At 38.8% G+C, this 21,794-nt stretch overlaps 1 protein-coding gene across 2 annotated transcripts in view; it reads left to right on the top strand.

The window, feature by feature from the left end:
* Zbtb44 (zinc finger and BTB domain containing 44) overlaps positions 1-21,104 on the top strand; it is a 56,359-nt gene extending 35,255 nt beyond the window's left edge. Inside the window, exons 3-6 of one of the 2 annotated variants that reach the window (XM_059267558.1) lie at positions 13,058-13,142; positions 15,202-15,365; positions 17,648-17,948; positions 19,917-21,104. In XM_059267558.1, the coding sequence (XP_059123541.1) occupies positions 13,058-13,142; positions 15,202-15,365; positions 17,648-17,948; positions 19,917-20,199 (833 nt within the window). In that variant the 3' untranslated portion in view covers positions 20,200-21,104. Of the gene's footprint in view, positions 1-13,057; positions 13,143-15,201; positions 15,366-17,647; positions 17,949-19,916 lie in introns of those variants that run through there. The other variant, XR_009380194.1, reaches the window with a different exon arrangement.
* Positions 21,105-21,794: the final 690 nt, after the last annotated feature.

Consider the following 21,794-nt stretch of genomic DNA (forward strand, 5'->3'; position numbering starts at 1 on the left):
TTGGTTCCTCCTCCTCCTCCTCTCTCTCTCTCTCTCTCTCTCTCTCTCTCTCTCTCTCTTTCTCTTTCTCTCTCTCTCTCTCTCTCTCTCTCTCTCTCTCTCTCTCTCTCTCTTTCTCTTTCTCTCTCTCTCTCTCACACACACACACACACTACATAAATTTAAAAAATAAAAGTATTTATTGAAAATTTAAACAATGTGCCAAACATGCTGCTATGTAAGGAGAAAACATCACTCTTACAACAAAGGAGGTACTAGCCCAAATGGAGAGGCAGATATATCAATAAGTGACTACAACAAACCAGTAAAGATCCTGTGCTGGGCAAATTAAAAGGCATTATTAGTGTAGCAATAGAAAAAGCAAGTTAACAACATCGATTTGAGTGGAATCTTAAATAGTGAGAATTTGCCCAAGTAAGCCCACAAAGTGAAGATGTTAAGAAACAAAGCACCTAGTAAAAGAGCTTGATGGTTTAGAACACTGAATGTTCAGTAAGCAGTGAATCTAGTGCAAAATGATATCCAGAGAAAGCATGGATACTTGAGTCCTTGGGGAATGAGTGGGAAGTCCAAAGGAGCTGGAAAAACAAATTGTGGAGAGCCTTGAACACAGTTCCCGTTAAGAGTTACATTTACCTACGTGTAACAGACCCCTTCTACAGTGGCTTTACCAAACAGGATCTTTTTTTTTTTAATTGCATGATATGTTCTAGAACAGGCAGTCTAGAACTGGTAATGTGAATCTACAGTATAATTAGTGTTCTAGGCTCCTTGTATATGTATAACTTACCGCCTTTAGTTAGTTATCAGTTTAGCTGTAGGCTTATTTACTTTGTGATTATAAGCTCCTCTTGACTTGCGTTCTAGAAAGGGGTAGATAGCACTTGTGATCAGGAATGCACTGAGGTTTCCCAGAAGCTCTTAAGAAACTAGTGTTAGTTTGTGCCTCATTATCTTTCTTAGCTACAGAGAACCTGAGAAAGTGATTGTTTGTTGGGCAAATGACGGCTTTGAACAGAATTAGAGCAGAGTAGAGCTGGTGTAGCAATGTGTGCCTTAACACCCCCAGGATTAGGGAGGCAGATGCAGGGAGATGGATCTCTTTTGAGGATAGCCAGAGTGCTACAGAGTAAGACCCTATCTCAGAAATAACAACACCAATAATAAAGCATAGTGATTATTGAACATATAACAAGCAGTGCTCACCATAGATACAAGCTCAGTAAGCTTGTATTTTACCGTAGTTGGTCTGTCTCTCAAGAAGACTGTAAAGTATGCAGGTACTTGAGGAAAACCAGTTTGCTTTTGGTATTGGTATGCAAGAGATTTGGCTCAGAAACCTATTAACCTATATAAGACTAAAACTATTTTTTTTTTATTTTATTTACTTTTTTCCCCCCCCTAACATAAGAGGTCTCTGCCTGCGTGGCCTGCATGCCAGAAGAGGGGCTTTTTATAAGATGGTTGTAAGCCACCATGTGGTTGCTGGGAATTGAACTCAGGACCTCTGGAAGAGAAGCCAGTGCCCTTAACTGCTGAGCCATCTCTCCAGCCCCCAAAACTATTTTTTAATTACAATATTTTATAAATAATGAATCAACACAACCTAGTAATATTGAGTATGTGCAGTGAGAAGAATGGGGTCAAAGTACTCAGGATGAAATAATTGTTTCTATTCATTGATTCTAAGTAACAAGTTTAATTTATTGTCTAAATCCAGATGTATCTTACATTGATAATCTTTGTCATTTTTTTTTCTTTCTTAAAAGGACACAAAAATTGATTAACTATAAAATAGAATTTTTTCATCTAAATTCAGTAACTGCAGTATGAACATTAGTAGGAGAAGGTTGGAGACTCACTTTTAAGAATAATCAGCAAGATCAGTTGTGTGTCAATTCTGCTTGGATATGATATGACCAAGCAATATTAGGCCACAAAGAAATCAAAAGGTGAGATTTACAAATTTGGACTTTAAGAAACTATGGTAGAGCCAAAATCCTTGAGTGATTCCTATATTCAAGGTTAGGAACTGATTAAAAAAAGAATAATAATAATTATTAATGATCTTTCTAGAGGTTAAAAAAACCAAGAACATATTAACTTTGTTAATTTCTTGTGTTTTGACACACTGTTGAGTTTCCAGGGCTGCTACAACAAAGTACCACAAGCTTGGTAATTTTCAAACAGTACAAATGTATTTTCTCACAGCTCAGAAAGCTAAAATTCTTCTTCTTCTTCTTTTTTTTTTTTTTTGGTTTTTCGAGACAGGGTTTCTCTGTGTAGTTTTGCGCCTTTCCTGGAACTCACTTTGGAGACCAGGCTGGCCTTGAACTCACAGAGATCCACCTGGCTCTGCCTCCCGAGTGCTGGGACTAAAGGCGTGCGCCACCACCGCCCGGCTAGAAAGCTAAAATTCTTAAAATAAGGTGCCAGAGATCTCTGTTCCCTTTAAAGGTTCCCTGGAAGAACCCTTTCTTGCTTCTTCAAGTGACAGTTGCCAACCATCATTTACATTCCTATAAATTATGGTTTTATCATTCAAATCTCTACTTTTATCTTAACATGACTTTCCTTGTGTGTCCAGATCTGTTTCTGAATCTCTGTCCTTATGATGATACCAGTCATGGGGTATAGGACCTCACTTGATCTTATGTAACCACATCCTAACTTGACTATATCCACAAAGGCCCCATTTGCAAATAAGGTCTTATTTTTAGTAGCTAAGGTAGGACATCAACGTTTGGGAGACAATTTTATACACCTGAATTTGAGTAAAGAAATTTTTGAAGAATTGAGTAAAGAAAATTTGAAGAATAAATATAACATTGATAAAATGTTTAATGTGCACAGATCATAGCTATTTTGAGTCTTTAGTCTTAAAACTATAATTGCTATTATTTGAAAATTTAGAAATCCAAATATTTAAATATCTTGGTAACTACATGTGAAATATTCATTCATTACTTCCAGATATATCTACTCAGTTCATATTTTGCCTTTACAATCTTACTAAATATGGCTATATAGAGGAAATGAGTATAAGTAGACAAAACCTTTAAGTTAGAGAAGCAAAGTTTCTGCCTATATTGTTGTGGATTCTGTAACATGGACATAGGACTATCTGACCTAGATATCATGTAATCACATACTCTGAGTGGTTTTTTTTCCCCCCTGCCTTCATAATCAGGTGCACTAATTACTCTATCTTACATCTACAGATTTCTACATTACACAAAGGTGTAAAGAACAGAAAAGTAAATCCCTAGGACACTGTGGGCAGTCAATAAATGTTCTATTCATGGTGTTTTGTTCTCTGTATTTCAGAAGAGCATTACTGTGAGCAGTTCATTTTACTTACTAATTGATTAAAAAAGATACCAAAGTGATAGCTTATCATTCTACTGACTGATAAACTTGATACCTAATAACATTCTGAAATTCTGAAGTAGTAAAAATTTGACTATGAATTTTATTCAAGTGGAATTTTACCTATATTTTAAGTTCTCGTTTTCACCAGTTACCCTGTAAGAGGTAGAAATCTAACTCTTGAGCATAGAGTAAGTAGAGGCAGTAATTACAACAGATCTAAAAGGGAATAAGTGCTGCTGAGATGTATCTTATTATCTAGAGAGATACCGGTGGGGCTGGAGAGGTAGGTAGTTCAGGGGTTAAGAGTGCTTCCTGCTCTTCTAAGGGAATGGATACAGTTCCCAGCACCCACCACTCAGCTCACAACTGCCTACTAACTCCACCTTCAGGAGATCCAGTGCCCTCTTCTGGCCACTGCAGTTACTGCAGTCACATGTACACTCAGTGCACACACAGGTAATTCAATTTTTTTTTTTTTTTTTGAAACACAGGCCATCAATTTGTAGAACATTTCAAGAAAAAAAGAATCTTACATGTAATGGCTTCATTATTTTAAAGTATTCAGTTATCTGTATTCACCAAGAACAAATATGAATGACTTTGATAAGCTGCAGCTCACTGAGCTAGCAAAGGAATTCTGAACTCTAGACTACAATTCTACCATTAAAAATAAAGTGACTGAGGTTTGCTCAGTCACCTTTTCCAGAGGACCAAAACTGTACTTTTTGAAATTGTTAGAAGCTGCTCTTAGTGTTCCTGAAAGCAGCTCCTTACCTCTTTGTGATAGAGTTTGAGGCAACATACAGATCTTTTGAAGCACCCATCATGCCGACTTGTAAGAGTAAATCCTAAGATTCAAAGTAAATTCCTGATTGTTAAAGGCTGCCTATTCACTTAAATGTCTTTAGAAGGCTAAAAAACGGTTTCACCAAGGAACAATTTGTATCTGGGTAAATAGCCAAAATACTCCTAAAAGACCTTATTTATAAGAAGCAAAATGAGCCAAGCAGTGGTGGCACACGCCTTTAATCTCAGCACTTGGGAGGCAGAGACGAGTGGATCTCTGAATTCGAGGCCAGCCTAGTCTACAAAATAAGTTCTGGGACAGCCAGGACTTAACAGAGCTCAAAAAATAAAAACAAAAACAAAAACAAAAAAAAGATGAAGAAGAAGAAGCAAAATAAATCCAGCAGAGCAAAGAGCAGTCACTGAAATAGTTGAGCTTGGCTCATGAGTTTACCCGCCAGGCAAGTGTAGTTTGCATCTCAAAAAGGATTTCCAATCTTCAGTGTTTTCAAAGAGCTTTAATGCATGGGAACTAGAGAATCTCTTAGACTTCCATTTCTGTCAAGTGCTATCACCAAGACCAACTATAGTGAACAGTTCACTTCAACACTCCTTTACAAGGGTGATCACACCACAAGGCTTTTGGGGTTTTTTGTTTGGTTTTCGTTTGGGGGTAAGATGGTGCTTGGAGGAGCTAACAGAGGATTTAAGCCTGTGTTGGGTGATTTTTAGGAGTTTGCTCAGTACTGTGGATACTAGAATGCAGGCATAATTTCTGGCTGAACTGTAATAAATATCTTCTAGAGTACAGATTTAAGATGAGTTCACAGTGTCAATAATGTATTGGATAAGGAAGGAGAAGGATATGGATATTGTTGTAATGCAGAGTCACCTTGTTTTGTCTGCACTTTTCCACCCCTTCCTTACCTTTAGTAAGAGTCACAGAGGAACCATCTGATGTTGATGCCCCATGAGGTTATGTCTAGCAGAAAAATGCTGTGGCCTAACCCAGGGCATTAGGCCTGCTCCTGCGGGGATCTTGTCTGGTCCTGAATGTTAAGGCTGCTTTTTTTCCTTCCCTCTCCTCTTTCTCCTTTTCCTTTTCTCACTTGACACTAGGCAATGAATGTAGGGCTTTGCATGTGCAAATACTCTCTATCACTAGATCCTCAGCCCTCTTGTCCTTAACACACTATACTAGAAACAATGTCTGAGTTTATTGAATCCCAGTAATGTCACAAGATGTAGCAGTTTCAATGGCTGCAATTTGCCAGATAATCTCACCTGCCTTTTGTAACTGATAAGGGGAATATATGTTTTTGGTGGTTGTTTTTGTTTGTTTATTTGGTTGGTTGGTATTTTGAGGCAGGGTTTCTCAGTGTAACAGTCCTGACTGTCCTGGAACTTGCTCTACAGAACAGGCTGTTCTCGAACTCAGAGTTCTGTATCCTGAGTTCTGGGATTAAAGGCGTGTGCCACCACTACCCAGCATACATGTTCTTTCATTCCAGTTTTAATCATTAATATTACTTCTGTATCATGCAACACATAGTAAATGTATCTCTGTATATGTATATATGTGATTTACAGAATGATTGTAATAGGCTACAACAGAGGTTTCAGAAATAGACTGATAGAAATGCAAGAAGAGTCTGTACTGGTAAAGTAAGATCCCAAGAACAGCCACAGGGGAGAAGATGTTGCCACGGCCTAAAGGCTTGAAAGCAGAAATGCAGAATTGAGTCCACTGCAAGGTGAAAGGACAAAGCCAGAACAGGAAGATCCAAACGGGGACAGGTGGACAGACATTCAGATAGACTGTCAGCTGTGTGGAAAACCAAGCCATGCTGAAGCCCTAGGGTAGTTCACAGGCATCTGCCCTGTCCTCCATGATGACAGACCAGTAGAAAGGTCTCTGAAGGGCTATGCCACTATAGTACTTGGTATCTACTGCTTCATGGGTTACAAGTAAAGGAGTTTTGCACCCTTTCCTTGCTCTGGTATGTCTGATGAGTTCTGATGCAACAGAAGCCATATTGTATACCATTCCTTATTGTCGAAAGGGTGGGTTGATTTTATAAGCCAGCTTTTTCCAAATCAAGCTGATTGTGGCCACAAATCAACTTCACTGTTTCAAGGGGGGGAAAGAGTCTGTCCAGGATTCTCAGCTATCCTTACTGCCTCTGAGTTAAGTGGAACCCAGTGCCTTTTGTAGATTTTACTCTTATCACTAAATGTTATACCGCCAACCCAAAAAATTACATTAAAATTAAATTTTAATAATTTAAGAAACATTACCAGTCATTAACTTTTACAGCTTGCTGTTAAGTCATCAAATTCCAGTTCATACAATTACTGGTATATGTTTGTTGGCAAAAGCTTATCAGGAAAATTTTTATGAAATTTATTTTTGTTCATATTCCTGTTCTCTAAGGAATAAAAGAGAGAATGGAATGAAAATAAGTGAGCAGTTCTTCAACAAAATGCTATATTATCTGGTTTTCTACCCTAAATCAAGATTTTAAAAAAGTCAGAAGACCCAGAGATAAGTTGAATTAAATAGACATGAAGGACAAACATAGCCATTTAATAGTAAGGAAACAGGGAAAGGAGAAGGCATGTACAGAATCAGTAGGGTGGAATGGAGGTACAATTGAAGACAGGCGTAAAGGCTTATAGCCCTGTCTACTTACACAAGTCTCTAGTAATCTGCGTATTAGGATGTAGCATAATAATTGGTATCCTTGATGGTTGCTTTGAATCAAGAAGCAGGCAAAAAAAAAAAAATAGTATTCTTTATTTAAGAAGTCAAGGAAAAATGTGTGCCTACCACAGATTTTCCAACACAAATGATTATAGTAATTTTGGATACATTAAAAGGGATACGGTTAGGCTTTTTTGTTGTTGTTTTTCAAGACAGCATTTCTTGGTTTAGTCTTAGCTGTCCTGTAACTGGCTCTGTAGACCAGTCTGGCCTCAAACTCAGAAATTTACTTGCCTCATACTCAGAAATTGTCCTGCCTCTGTCTCATGAGTACTAGGATTAAGGGTGTGCACCACCATGCCTAGGCTTAAAAAAAAATAAAGTGGAACATATGCTTGTTTCCTAGTAATACAAAACAAGTTCAAATAGTCTGAAGAGAAAAACTGAAATAATAGATTCTAACTTTGTATCTGAAGGAAATGCCATGTATGTTATATATTCATATACATATAATTATTACATAAATGGTTAAAACTAGAATATGTAAATTTTCATTAAAATATGGCCAGCTGGGTGTAGTGGCACACACATTTAATCCCAGCACTCAGGAGGCAGGGGCAGGATCTCTTTGAGTTTGAGAACAGCCTGGTGTATATAGAGAGTTCCAAGACAGCCAGGGATACATAGAGAGACCCTGTCTTGGGGGGCTTAGGTTTGTTCATTATGCAGCACAGCTCATTTTTCATTACCTGATGAAGCTAGGTTATTTGAATCCACTGTTCTATTACAAGCAACAAATTGTAGATTTTAAAATGTCACTTTAAAAGTGTTTTAATAACCTGAAAAGATTGTCAAAGAGATACCAAATAAAATTATTGGAAGGTCTCCAACCCAGAATGGCTTACAGATCACTAGAGCCAGCTATTTTCATTTAAGACCTTGGTCAAATTCCCTGGTGCAAAATACTGTTTGTGCTGGGCAACATCCTCTCCCTGGCTCTGCAATCAGAAATGCTCCATTTGTCACCATGATGAACATCTGCAGTGCTTGGCCAGGCAGCCTGATAAACACGAAACACTGCGACCTCTCTGCCTTACGAGCACTGCCAGATGAACTACATTTTCAGATGTGACTTCTGGCCCTGCTTCCCACAGTGTTGAAGATGAGGACCACATGAGTATGTCCTAGCCAAAATGGAAGAGGACCCGAATGATATCCTACGTGGGTATATGGCCTCACTGGTCATGAAGTACTCACACTGGTGTCTTATCCTGACCTAGAGCTAGATAGTCAAGACCATGATGGCCATGATTGTGAACCTCACCAGCAACCTTGTGTCTTTGCATTTCAAGAATAACAACAAGGCAGCTCTGTACCTTTATTCTAACACTCTCGACTTCCAAGTTAGTGAGATGGAACTCAAATACTACTAGGCAGGTATGGCAGATACAATAAGTATACTTTTTTGTCCCTTAGAGGCCTATTGGCAAGAAAATTCAATTGTGTATGATAGCAAGTAGTGTACCAAGTCAGAAATACTGGTGTCCAGTACTCTTCAAAAGCCTGGATTTCACCTCTGGAGCCTGCCTGAGCATCACAGGTCTTGTGTCTCAGCTACTGTCCATCTTGTGAACACTGGCTTTGCCTGTCCGTGCTACAGTATCTACTCGAGGCTCTTGTCACAGTGACCCAAATGGCTTCTCATTTTGAACTCTCAACAGCAGTCTTCCAAATAACTTGCTGTTGGTCATGAAGGAATACCTGGATGTAAGAACCAAGAAAGCCTGGTGGATGCTATGACAGTGCCTCCTTGCTGGACTCAGCACCGCTGGTGTATTGTTTAGAGTAGGCGTACATTGGGCTGTGGTTATTCTGAAAAGGTTTAGAATGGGAAACAGGGAATGTTGATGCAGCTCCACTTTCAGGTTTTGCCTCCTTGAGGGAGTAGTCATTGTGAACCATCTGTTCAGAACTAAACCTGCTCCTTGTCTTTTAAACTCTAGGAGACTCTCACAGTTAGGCATCATGCCTGTTTGTTATTCTTTACTAGAAGAGGTTATTTTTCTAGCCTTCTCCAGTAGCTTTTCTAGCTCTCTAGAACTCCTCCTGTGTCCTTGCTGCTCGTCCTTTTTCCCTCTCTCTGAAAGAATGAGTGAGGTCTTCTGTTGTATAATCAAAACTTGTAGATTTTCAGCTGGGCAAAGCAATATGCCTGTACTCCCAGCACTGGAGAGGTGAGGCAGGAGGATCAGAAAGAAGTTAAAGGCCAACCTCTGCTATGTAAGGAGTTTGAGGGCCAACCAGAGCCATGTGAGAACCCTGCCCCCACACTGTGAAAGGGCCTTATAATTTTTTGGAGGGTTTCGTTGTCATTTTTGTTTTTCTTGGTTTTCGAGACAGGGTTTCACTGGGTAGCCCTGACTGTCCTGGAACTCACTATGTGGACCGGGCTGGCTCCAAATTCTGCCTCCCGCGTTTTGGGATTAAAGGCATACTCCACCACCTCCCAGCTATGGGCCTTATAATTTTAAGAAAAGTACAACTAGAAAAGTACTAGAATCTCTGGTTGAGGTGAGAGTTTTGAGGGCTTTACTAGACACAGTAGGAAGGATTGGAAACCAGGTTTCTATATAAGCAAGTGCAGGTTTTTTTCAGTTTTAGGTTGCTCCCCTTAAAAGACTGGATTCCTAGAACTAAACCTGCTCCTTGTATTTCAAACTCTAGGAGACTCTAACAGCCCTTTGGCAGTTGGCAGATTAGAAGAAGGAGGGAATTGGGGAGATAATTCAGTAGGTAAAGCATTTGCCAGAGTTCAGATCTACCACCACCCACATAAAGGAAGCAAGCATAGAGTTTGTAATTGCTTAGAAGACATGACAACCAGCCCCACCCTCCCAGAGCAAGCTACACTACATTAACTGTATTGGTGAGTTTGGTTTCAAGTGAGTGACTTTGCTGAGTTCAGTATATAAGGTAGAGTTTAAGGAAGAGCCAGGTGTCTACCTCTAGCCTACACATACATGCATATGAAAGAGAAAAAAAACCACTTTCCTGAAAAGTGGGCACTGACTAGATAACTTTTACACATAATCATCTTGGTTATGCCACATGTGAACAGGCCAAGGAATCACAAGTCATGCTCAAGAACCTAGCAGAAGCAAGTGTAAAGCTCTAGAAGAGGTCATATTTACTCTAGCCCCAGCAAATTGGTCCTTTACAAATGATTTTAAAAGACAGAAAAGGCCACAAACAACCAGGGTAAGCAAGAGAACAAGGCAACAGAGAGACACACCCCTACATGGAAAAGATGAAATAGAAATATGTAGTAGAAAAAACTAGAAAGCCAGTTAACAGGTTTGAACGATGATTGCAGACAACAGTGAATTCTACACAAAATGAGAACAGATTTAAAAGAAAAATTCTAGCTAAAAACAAAATTATAATCTCAGTGAATGTTTTGGCAACAGATTGGATTTAACAAAAGAGAGTTGAGAATCTAAAAACAAACCATTTTAATGTTTTGTTGAGAAGAGACAGAAAGAGAAAATAGAGATTATATTAGAGAAAGAAGGGTATGGGAAAACATACAAATAGAAGAGAGAATATTGGAGCGTTTTCAATATCAAACAGGAATAATAAAAAAACCTAGACACAGAAAAAAAAATGGTTAAAAAAATAAAGGGACTGGAGAGATGGCTCAGTGGTTAAGAGCACTGATTGTTATTCCAGGGGGCCTGGGTTCAATTCCTAGTACCCACATGGCAGCTCAGAACTGTCTGTAATTCCAATTCCAAGGCACCTGACATCCACAGCAAAACACCAATGCACATAAAATAAAAATAAAGAAAAAAAAAAAAAAAAGAAATGTCAGAACCCTGTGGGGTGTTGTCCTAAGAAATGTAACTGCCATTCTAAATTGTTCCTTATAATGAGCTCAATAGTGAAAAATGAAGGATGGAAATATTGCTTCATTGGTAAAGGGCTTGCCTAGCATACAAGAAGTTCTGGGTTTAATCACCAGTGCTGCGTAAAGCCAGGCATGGTAACCTACTGTGTAATCCCAGCACTCAGGAGGCAGAGGCAAGAATACAGGATCAGGATATAGGAGGTTCAGGTATCTCAAAAAGATAAAGTGATGCCTCTGCCTTAGCCTTCTGAGTGCTTGGTGTATAGGTCTGCCACCATGTACTCCATGAGACACTGCCTCAAAAATAAAGTGAAGATGTTTTCAGATGGATACTTTTTTTTAAATTTCATCAAATCATCACTAGACAATTTTAAGAATGGCCTTCATCGGGCAGAATTAAGCACAAATAGGTTTCATGTTTAAGAACAGGCGCCGGGCAGTGGCAGTTCATGCCTTTGATTCCAGCACTCAGGAGGCAGAGGCAGGCGAATTTTTCTAAGTTCAAAGCCAGCCTGGTCTACAGAGTGAGTTCCAGGACAGCCAACGCTACATAGAGAAACCCTATCTCTAACCCACCTCCACCCCATCTCCCAAAAAACTCACCAAATACATGAAGAAATGTAAGTATTACTTACACAACACAGCAGTAATATCTGTAGGCTTAATCATACAAAATACCAGAAATTTGTTCCAGAATTGAGGCAGGTAGGACAGGGAGTTTAAGCTGTTGGCCCTCTCTGTATTATGTAGGAAGTAGTAAAGGTTTGATTAGACTTGGTAAGTTACATCCTGCCCAAGGGAGAAGGAGTTGCTAAGGACAGAACCCAGGCTTTGTCCATGCTAGGCATTTGATTTACTGCTGAGCTACTACTGAGCTACACCCCAGCCGAGCGTATATGTAATGACTAAGATAACCAGTAAAAACAATAGGAAGTATATAATTTCCAACCTGGTAGAGCAGGGAAGTTTGAAGCATACATATGTGCATTAATTCCTTCTGCAAGAGCATTTACAGCAGCATAGTTTATACTGCCCTCACAAGGGAATAGGTTATTAATATTCAGTAACAATGAAAATAAACTGATATATAACAACATAACTGTCTACAGTGTCTGAAGGAACAAGCCCCAAGAATAAATACAGTATATGAATATGTGTGAATATGTAATTCAGCTTTACATATAAAGCTTATAGCTAGACAACACTAAACTTTTTTGTGGGGTTTTTGTTTTTTGTTTTGGTGCAAGTTAACCAAGATACTAAATTGTATTGTTTTTAATGGATTGACAAGCTTTCCCATTAATATCAAATAGTAAATAGCTCAGACATAGGTGTCATATAGTCGCTAGCATAATCACAGCCAACCTTGTCACTGTGTTGAGTGGGACAAAAGCCCACGACAGTCAGTGGCAGCATGTTTGGTAAATATGTTGATAAAAAGATTACTTTTAAAGGGTGGGGAGGCCAGGTGACAACCTTAAAAAGACTGGCTGTTGGAGGAAGGAAGGTTCCTGACCAGTGGGGACCCGTAGAATGTGGGTACTGGTATGGAGGCCACCTAGGTGTTCACTTAGTGTCTTTTTAGTTTTTTCCAGTATTACTTATTCTGTGTGTGGGTGTGTTGCCTGCTTGTTCCTCTGCACCACCTGTGTTCTGCTGCCCTCAGAGGCCAGAAAAGGTTGTCTGATGTCCCGGAACTGGAGGTAGAGACAGTTGTGAGCCATCATGTGAGTGTTGGGAATTGAACCCAGGTCTTCTGTGCTCTTAACCGCTGAGCCATCTCTCAGTCTGTCTAGACCCTTGTCTTTTAAATTTTCTTAAATAATGGTTAAGTATCATTTAATTTTATGTGGATATCAGTTTGCATTTAAATTGTTCTGCTTATTTTCCCAAGGTTTCTATTAAATATACCTGAATAAATATTAAAACAAAGCTGCATTTATTAAATCACCTTGTTGGCTTTAGGACACACATTTAATCAAAAATAAAATATAAGCATTACTACTTTTTTTTCCCCCAAGACAGGGTTTCTCTGTGTAGTTTTGGTGCCTGTCCTGGATCTCGCTCTGTAGACCAGGCTGGCCTCAGACTCACAGAGATCCACCTGGCTCTGCCTCCTGAGTGCTGGAATTAAAGGTGTGCACCACCACCACCCTGCCACATTACTACTTTTTAATGGGATTCAGCCTTAGATAAGTTAGAGGATTATATCTGTGGCTTGCAGTTAACATCTTGGCTTATTTGCACCAGGCATTAACTACTGTCCCTCTTAAAAACCCTTTTCGCAGGCTCAGTAGATGAAGGAGTTACAGAGGGGTTGCCTGCACTTCAGAGCACTTCTAGCACCAATGCTCATGCCGATGATGACGACAGGTTAGTACCAACATAGTGTGTCCTTTTCTCATGAAGATTGTGCTTATGCCTCTACATTCAAACTTGTGTGAGAAATTTATTGAGACTTTACAGTTTTGTTCATTACCAAAAATTGCCTGGACCTCTTACTTTATGTAGAAGGATTGCTTTCTTGTTTGCTACAGTTTGCTTCTGAGAACTGTACATTATCCTTTTTCCCTTATCACTTCTCACTTTGTCTCTCTGTGTTGAATCATTTAAGTCCTTTCAACTCTGTCTTCCGAATCCTTAGTTGACTTCCTCTGTACTACAGCTGTGTTGATTTAAGTCACCACTGTATTTCTCCTGACTACCACAATAGTCTTGACATTGACCCCTGATTGCATTCTTCAATTTAAGTCCACTCTCCATGTACTACCAGATCATTTCATTTCATTTTTAACTAAGATGTCACGATTTTTACTTAAACTCTAAATTCTTGCTGGGTGATGGTGGGACACACCTTGAATCCCAGGAGGGATTAAAGGCAGAGGTAGGCAGATCTCTGTGAGTTTCAGGAGAGCCAGGACTACATGGAGAAACAAAAATAAGTCAATCTAAATTCCTTGCTGTTTATAAAGTCCTACATGATTCAGATTTACCTAGCCCCCATCAGTTCTTAAAACTTTCCATATTGTTCCTACCTATTTCGTAACCTTTGCTTAAAATGTTTTCTCCTCTGATTTCCACTCTTGACACTTCATTTTTTTTTAAAAAAATAATTTTATGTATTTTATGTTTTGCCTGCCTGTATTATTGTATACTACATCTCTGCTGGTACCTGCAGAGGCCAGAAGAGGGCATTAGATCCCCTAGAACTGGGGTTTCAGATGGTTGGGAGGTGCCATGTGGGTGCAGGGACTCAAACCCAGGTTCTGAAAGAGCAGCCAGTGCTCTTAACAACTGAGCCATTTCTCCAGTCCCCTTTCTGACTGTGACCTTCAGATGATTGACGTGTCAGTTCTCAAGGAGACTTCTCTGACTACCAGTTTAAACCAGCACCCAATCATTGTTGGATCTTCCTGATTTAATTCTCTACCTTCTGGTCCTTTTCTGATTATTTGCTTGTTCTCAGCACTGAATATAGATTCCCCTGATTGAATTATTCCTCATACAGAGTTCAGAACAGTCTTACCTGTATTTGCTGAAAACTGGAAGGACTCAAAGATTATCCAGTAGCTAAACCTGGAAGATTATGAACCAAAATAATTTCAGTTAATTAATAAAGGCATAAATAGGCACAAGTGTCCTTATTCCTTAATTTTAAATAGTAATCAAGCTGTCTGTTCTTTATTAAATACTTGGCTAAGTCATGGGAATATAGAGATGAAATAGCCTTTTGTCTTGAGAGCTCTGTTGAGTTTTCAGGGAAGAAAAGAGGTTGAAGATAGATAGGGAAGGAGATCACCAAAAGTAATCTGCAGGGAGTTTGTGCTGTGTGTAGGGAATTATCTACTTAAGCAATCACTCGGTGAAGGTTTGCCGGAAAAGGAGGCCCTGACTCAGCTACGTTTTATAAATGAGTGGATACTACCTAAGCAAAGGAGATAGGCTTGTAGAGAAAATTCAGTATGGGAAAACATAGCATATGGCAGGCACGTTAGAAGAATTATTTTGCATAAAGTATATTTTGGGGAGTGGGAGTATGATCAGAAATGAGCTAGATATGGGAAAATAGTTCATATATGACTAGTTTTGAACACATTGTGGGGGGGTTGAGAATTTATTCTGAAGAAAACAGTTGTAGCAAGATTTAAATGGGGGATATGATAAAGGTCTAAATTAAAACAGCAGAAAGGAGGGAATTCAAGAGATTGAAGGATATCTAAGGTAAAATAGCTTGTGATATGTTCTATGGGGTTTTACATCCGTACTAGAGATGCGGGCATTTTGGACAGTAACGTTGCTTAACAAATTTTTTTAAGTGAAAATCTTTGTAAAAGTCTTTATTTTTCCTCTGTTCATTTAGAATTGGGCTGCAGAGATGTGTATTCAACTTAAAAATCAGAGCCTGGTTGCCTTCTTTGGTTTATTTTTTTAGATTGGAAAATGTTCAGTATCCCTACCAACTCTACATTGCTCCTTCTACCAGCAGTACAGAGCGACCAAGTCCAAATGGTCCCGACAGACCTTTCCAGTGTCCGACCTGTGGGGTTCGATTCACCCGCATTCAGAACCTAAAACAGCACATGCTTATTCACTCAGGTAATGTTACCTTCCTTGTTGATGCATAAGGGGGCATGCCAAAACATTTTACTTTGTGATCCCAATTAAAATAGAATTTGTGCTGGGCATAGTGACAAGTGCCTGTAATCCCACCACTCAAGAGACTGAGGCAGGAAGATCCAGAATTTGAGGCCAGCCTGGACAAAATAATAGAAAGATTTCATTTAAGAGAAGGGGGAAGGGCACCCAAGGAGCAGGAAAGGGTGAGTGAGATGAAGGAGGTGTATTAGAGAACAGGAAAAAAAAGTTAAAAATCCTGAGAAGTCAGATGAGACCAGGTTGGCTAGCTGTGGTCTCTTGGAAATGTTGGAAAACATTTACCACAGGTATCAGGTATTCTGATAGAGGCTTAGAAGCAGTATGTGTGGTCAATAAATAAGTTAACAGATACTGGGTATGTTAGGAACATGTTCATAAATGAGAAAAGTACAAATGCAAGTAGAATAAAAAAAACTATACATGGATTCTTGGAGTTTGTCTGTAAGTTTGAATGTTTTGCCAAATAAAAAACACTTAAAGGATTTCACATTTTTTTTTAATTCTGTCAGTCTCTGGTTTTGTTTAGTCAGCTTTGTAGTATTTTTAATAGGAAAAAAGATGTTGGATGGATGTGTAGGCAGTTTAGTGAAGCTTGTGCGTAGTGATGACATAAAGGTAAACAGTACAACACTGGCATTAGGGACAGACCTTTGCTGCTGCTTTCAGCTGTGTCTTATTTCTCCTTCTCTAGATAGGTAGGTCTTGGGATCTTATTAAATCCACGGGTGGTTTTACAGAGTTTTAACCTCCCGCTCAGTCGTGGTAGTGACTATAATATAATGACTGTTAATGTACTTTATAATTCCATTATTAAGCCAGGCATGGTGGTGCATGTGTTTAATCTCAGCACTTGGGAGACAGAGGAAGGTGGATCTCTGTGAGTTTGAGGCCAGCCTGGTCTACAAATCAAGTTCCAGGACAGCCATGGCTGTTACACAGAGAATAAAACTCTCTTATTAATATCTAACAATATTAAACATTCAAAAGCTAATTCACCATGTAATGAGCCTATCATAATCATTACATACAGAGATGTTAGAGTTTTTCATCTTTCTTATTTCTGTCTAAAGTAATATCTTAGTTTTCCTGTTGCTGTGATAAAATTCCCTGAGAAAAGCAACTTAAAGGAGAAAGGTTTTATTTGGCTCACAATTCCAGGCTACAGTAAGTCCATCATGGCAAGGAAGTCATAGCAGCAGGAACTTGAGAGAACAGTCATGGATCCAGTGAAAAGCAGAAAGCAGTGACTAAAGCATGCATGGGAGTATTCATCTTGACAGTCCAGGATTCCCTGCTGAGGGAGAGATCCCACTGGCAGTTAAGCTAGATCTTCCCACATCAATTAGCTTAATAAAGATAAGCCTTCAGAAACATGCCCAGAGGCCCATCTCCTACAGGAGTCATCACAAACAGGTTTCAGTGTGAACCTCTCTAATGAAGTATATTTTGTTACTGGGGACTTGGGTAGCTAAATGGTATAGTTTACTAGAGGTTTGTGGCTAGAGGTTTGACTCCATGGTAAGACGCTTGCCTGGTGTTCACAAGGCCCTGGAGTGGCTCCCCAGCACCACAACAAATACAATTACTAATGTTCTAGTTTCTTTCCATTGCTGTGGTAATACACTCTAACCAAAAGAAACTTAGGGGAGAAAGGGTTTTTCTTTTACAGGTCACAGTCCATCATTTAGGGAAATCAGGACAGGAACCAACAAACCCAGAAACCATAGAGGAGTGCTGCTTGCTGGCTCACTCACAAGCTCTTCCTTCCCAGTTTGCACTCTGGAGAGGGGTGCTGCCCACAGAGGGCCGGGCTTTCCTCCATCAGTTAGTCCCCCACAGAGATAGATGCAAGCTAACCTGACGTGCAGTTCCTCAGTTGAGATTCTGTTCTGATGTGACTGTAGCCTGTTGTCGTGCTGACAGTTAAAGCTAACTAGGACGATTCACTTCTGAAGTTTCTGAATACATGACTTAGAAGAACATTCAGAGACCAATTCAGTACATATTACTTACCTGTTTCCTCCCTATCTTCCCCTTTTTTAAGCTCTGGTGACTTGAAATATTCTGATATTCTGAACACCTCTGAAATATGTTAGAGTCTGTTTTATTGGCAGTTTTTTTTTTCAATTATTGTTATAAAATTGTTATTCAGAAATGTGAGATTTTGTGACCTTTCAGTTTATTTTATTTCTCAGATGGTATTTTGCTATTTTGTTTTATAGGAATTAAACCATTTCAGTGTGACCGCTGTGGAAAAAAGTTCACCAGGGCTTACTCGCTAAAGATGCATCGCCTAAAGCATGAAGGTAAACGCTGTTTCCGGTGCCAGATATGTAGTGCCACTTTCACTTCCTTCGGGGAATATAAACACCATATGAGGGTTTCCCGGCACATTATCCGCAAGCCTCGGATTTACGAGTGCAAAACATGTGGCGCCATGTTCACCAACTCTGGAAATTTAATCGTGCACCTGAGGAGTCTGAACCATGAAGCATCAGAGCTAGCAAACTACTTCCAGAGCAGGTGAGGTGCACAGTGAAAACCCAATCAGGAAAACTGCTTTCTAAACTCTCCTGCGGCTAGGGCAACCTGCTGTTGTATTAGCAGGCTGCCAGCAGTTAGTCCCTTCATTTTCAGTTGCCACTGTGCAGACAGACTCTGATCTCCTGATCGGATGAGATTTTGCTAAAGGTCTCTTAAATGATAAAGTCATATATGTTTTATAGTTGGTATTAAAAATATTTCTGCAAAATAAAGAGTAACAATATCCCCACAGAAGACTATTTGTCCTCTTGGATTTTTTTTAATGAAGTTAAATAAATTTCTATATTGGATCTTAACTAGATCTTACTAGCAGATATACCATGTCAGGTGCATCTTAGTAATGTGCAGCCAGACTCTAGCTGCTAGCCAAGTTCTTCAGCACCAACCCTCCTTTTTACTATCTCATATAGCAAGGTGGTGATGGGCGTGCACTCCTTTCATCCCAGCACTCGGGAGGCAGAGGCAGGCAGATCTCTTGAGTTTGAGGCCAGCCTGTTCCACAAAATGTGGTTCCAGGACAGCCAGGGCTACACAGAGAAACTCTGTCTTGAAAAAAGAAAAAGAAAAAAAAAAAAATTAAAATCTTATATAAAAGAATATCCATTTATCAATAAAAACATTGTTGAACTGTTAGCAGGGATATAATTAGATCCAGTAAGTCTCCTGTTTATCTAAGTCCTCCTGTAGATAAAAAATCTCTGTTATGTGTGGTTTTTAATACTTGCTAGGAATTCTACCTCTGTAGAAACCCTTAGTTTCTCAAATATAGAAATCCTTCTAACTTAAAGTTTTTAATTAACCTTCATTTTTTAAATCTTTTCAGTTGCAAATTATTCATGAATAGATTTTGTTTTTCCCTTCTGATGGGCATTTATTTTATTTAATCACTTCTAATTCTAAATGTGTAGTTACTGTCACTAAAGCAAGATTATACACTTATTAAACATAGTTGTTTAGGAATAAAATAGTCCAGTTTCACTACTCCCATATAATATAGGGTCCTGTATCTTATACTACTCTTGTCTAATCCATGAAGACTTTTTAGGAAATATAGCACAGGACATTAGAAATTGCTTTGCAGACAAAGAAACAGATTTTATTAATACTGCATGCTCAAATTATTAAGTGGCCACCTCAAATGTATGTTATTGACAGGTCTAGTATAATATCCTCTTAAGTTTAGCAATGAAAGTTTTTGTTTTTTTTGTTTTGTTTTTCAAGACAGGGTTTCTTTCTGTAGTCCTGGCTGTCCTGGAACTAACTCTGTAGACCAGGCTGGCCTCAAACTCATAGAGATCCACCTGCCTCTGCCTCCCGAGTGCTGGGATTAAAGGCATGCGCCACCACCGCCCAGCACAGCAATGAAAGTTTAAAGTATCTGACTTATTTTATAATAAGAGATTCTTTCCAAATTCTTATTAAAAGTATAAAACTTTATTAGTTTCCATATACTAAATCTACTAGCAAAGTGAACACTTTTCTCCATCTTTTGACTTCACATAGTAGAATATATGTAAGGTCATCTATGCATAAGGACTTAGCTCCTTAGCTAACATACATCCAGTTGGTAATATAAAGGTAGGTTTATATATACCTCGTACTCAGTATTCCAAGAAAAGTTAAGCATTTACATTAGTCACATGATTGTTGCTTTAGTGAAATGCCACTTACATACATATATACAGACTCCTGTATGTAGATTCAGAAAGACCATTGATGTGTCCAGAGAACCATTGGAAGTGATCATTAATCCTTTTTATTGCTCATAGGGAGCTGGGATGCACTTTGCTTTCTACTGAATGACTTCAGTTCATATTCAGGAAAGTTATTTATTAACAGCTTCGTTGAATTAGTGAAACGAAAAGTCCCAATCTTGTTTTATAAATGACATTTCTTTATTGTAGTTTGAAAATTAATTCTGTATTTTATCCTTTGCCTTTCGTTTAGTGATTTCTTAGTGCCGGACTACTTAAACCAGGAGCAAGAAGAGACTCTTGTTCAGTATGATCTTGGAGAACACACTTTTGAAAGCAACTCTTCTGTTCAAATGCCTGTGATTTCACAGGTCTCCTCAACCCAGAATTGTGAAAGCTCTTTCCCCTTGGGGTCTCTTGGTGGGCTTGCAGAAAAGGAGGAGGAGGTGCAAGAGCAACCAGAGACCAGTGCTCATGCTGAGGCCCCCAGAGAAGACCCCCCTAAGTCAGAGCTGGCTTCTATAACTGTCGAGTGATTCTGTGATGTGGCCGCCACGAGTTTGGTTTTTGGAAAGTGCCTGTGCTTGGTCTTATATGTTTAAATTTAATTTTTCAAACAAAGAAGAGTTCCCCTTGTAAGCCCTGAAATTGGAGGGTTGCTTTGTTTTGATTTTTTCATAGCTGAGAGATTGCTTCTGTATGTGTACAATAAGGTAACATTGAAACAGAACATAAACTCTGAGACTTAAGGGAAAGCAGCTGATTTCAAACGTGGCAGTTCTTCCTCCCATTGTTAAAGGTGGGCAGCAGCAGATACAGAAGAAAGCAGGTTGTTGTTGACCTTCCTGAGATGAGAGGGCTCATTGGAAGTTTCTAAACAGAATTTGACAATGCCTAAGTAAATGTTTACTCCTAGCTGCAGGGTGTTATAAACCCTGTAGTTTTGGAAGTATTTATGGTAATTTTTTTTCAAATGAAGGTAAATAACTTTTGAAATCCAGCATATTCTTTTTTTAAGCCATTATGAATTTTCATGGTGAAAAATTGGTATTGGGCAGGCATTTCCTGTACCTTTATAGTAGCACTCCAAAGGCTGAGAGGTGTGACTGAGGGGAGGTCAGGCTGTGCATGGAGTAGCCAGGGTGCAGAATGAGGTTTGTATACCCCAGCTTTATAGGAATTGGTGTAATACTGTTTTTCTTACTGGAATGAATGTTTACCTGGCCTTTGAATGCTGATACCTGACTAACTAGGACATTGCCCAGATTAAGTGTCCTCTTGTCCCATCAACAGTACTTTCACTTGCATATACTATTGTGCTGCCATATAAAAGAAAAATATTGAAGATATTCTATATTTTATATATAGGTTTATGTATTGTTGGGGATGTTTATGCTGTACTGTTTTGGACAAAATAAAAGAATTCTGTTTTGAGGCTACATTCTTAACCCAATTAAGATTGTTTACAAGATCACATATGACAACAGTACATTGTCCTTATTCTGAAATATTTTGAGGTATTGCCAAGTTTGTTAAAAGCTGTTATAGTTTTCACAGGATGTAAGCAATAATGTGAAAGATAAAAGGTTGTAAATGATCACCTGTGACTCAGAAATTGGGGGAGGGACGTGTTGTAAAGATTAAAATCTAAAAACTTTGCTACTCAAATGATGAAATTTATATAGTACTCTAGATTGGGATATACTTTTTTTTAATCTGGTGCCATCAAAGCCTCTTTGATCTGAAATATTCATGAGTTCGTGAATAGTAAACATTTGAGTAATTTTTCTATATAGAAAATCACCTTAAGGTGCATCATTATGATTGCTCCTGATGGGGTTAGAAAATAGAAACAGCATATGTTTTTTGTTTGACTTTGAATACTTTCTTCTGTTTTGTGACAGGATCATATGTAGCCCAGGCTGGCCCAGAACTCACGATCCTCTTGCCTCAGTTCCCTGACAGCCCTTGCTAGCATGATATATTATAGACACATGTCACCACAATCAAACTATAGTTCTTAGTCAGAAACATGATCTGAATTTTATTCCAATGCCAGACCTTACTTTTTACATTATAGTAAGTTGTTTCTTTAAAGTTTATTAATTCTGCAATTTAATTTCTCTCTTTC

The sequence above is a fragment of the Peromyscus eremicus genome, chromosome 7, assembly GCF_949786415.1.
Source record: "Peromyscus eremicus chromosome 7, PerEre_H2_v1, whole genome shotgun sequence".
In the NCBI taxonomy this organism is placed as follows: Eukaryota; Metazoa; Chordata; class Mammalia; order Rodentia; family Cricetidae; genus Peromyscus; species Peromyscus eremicus.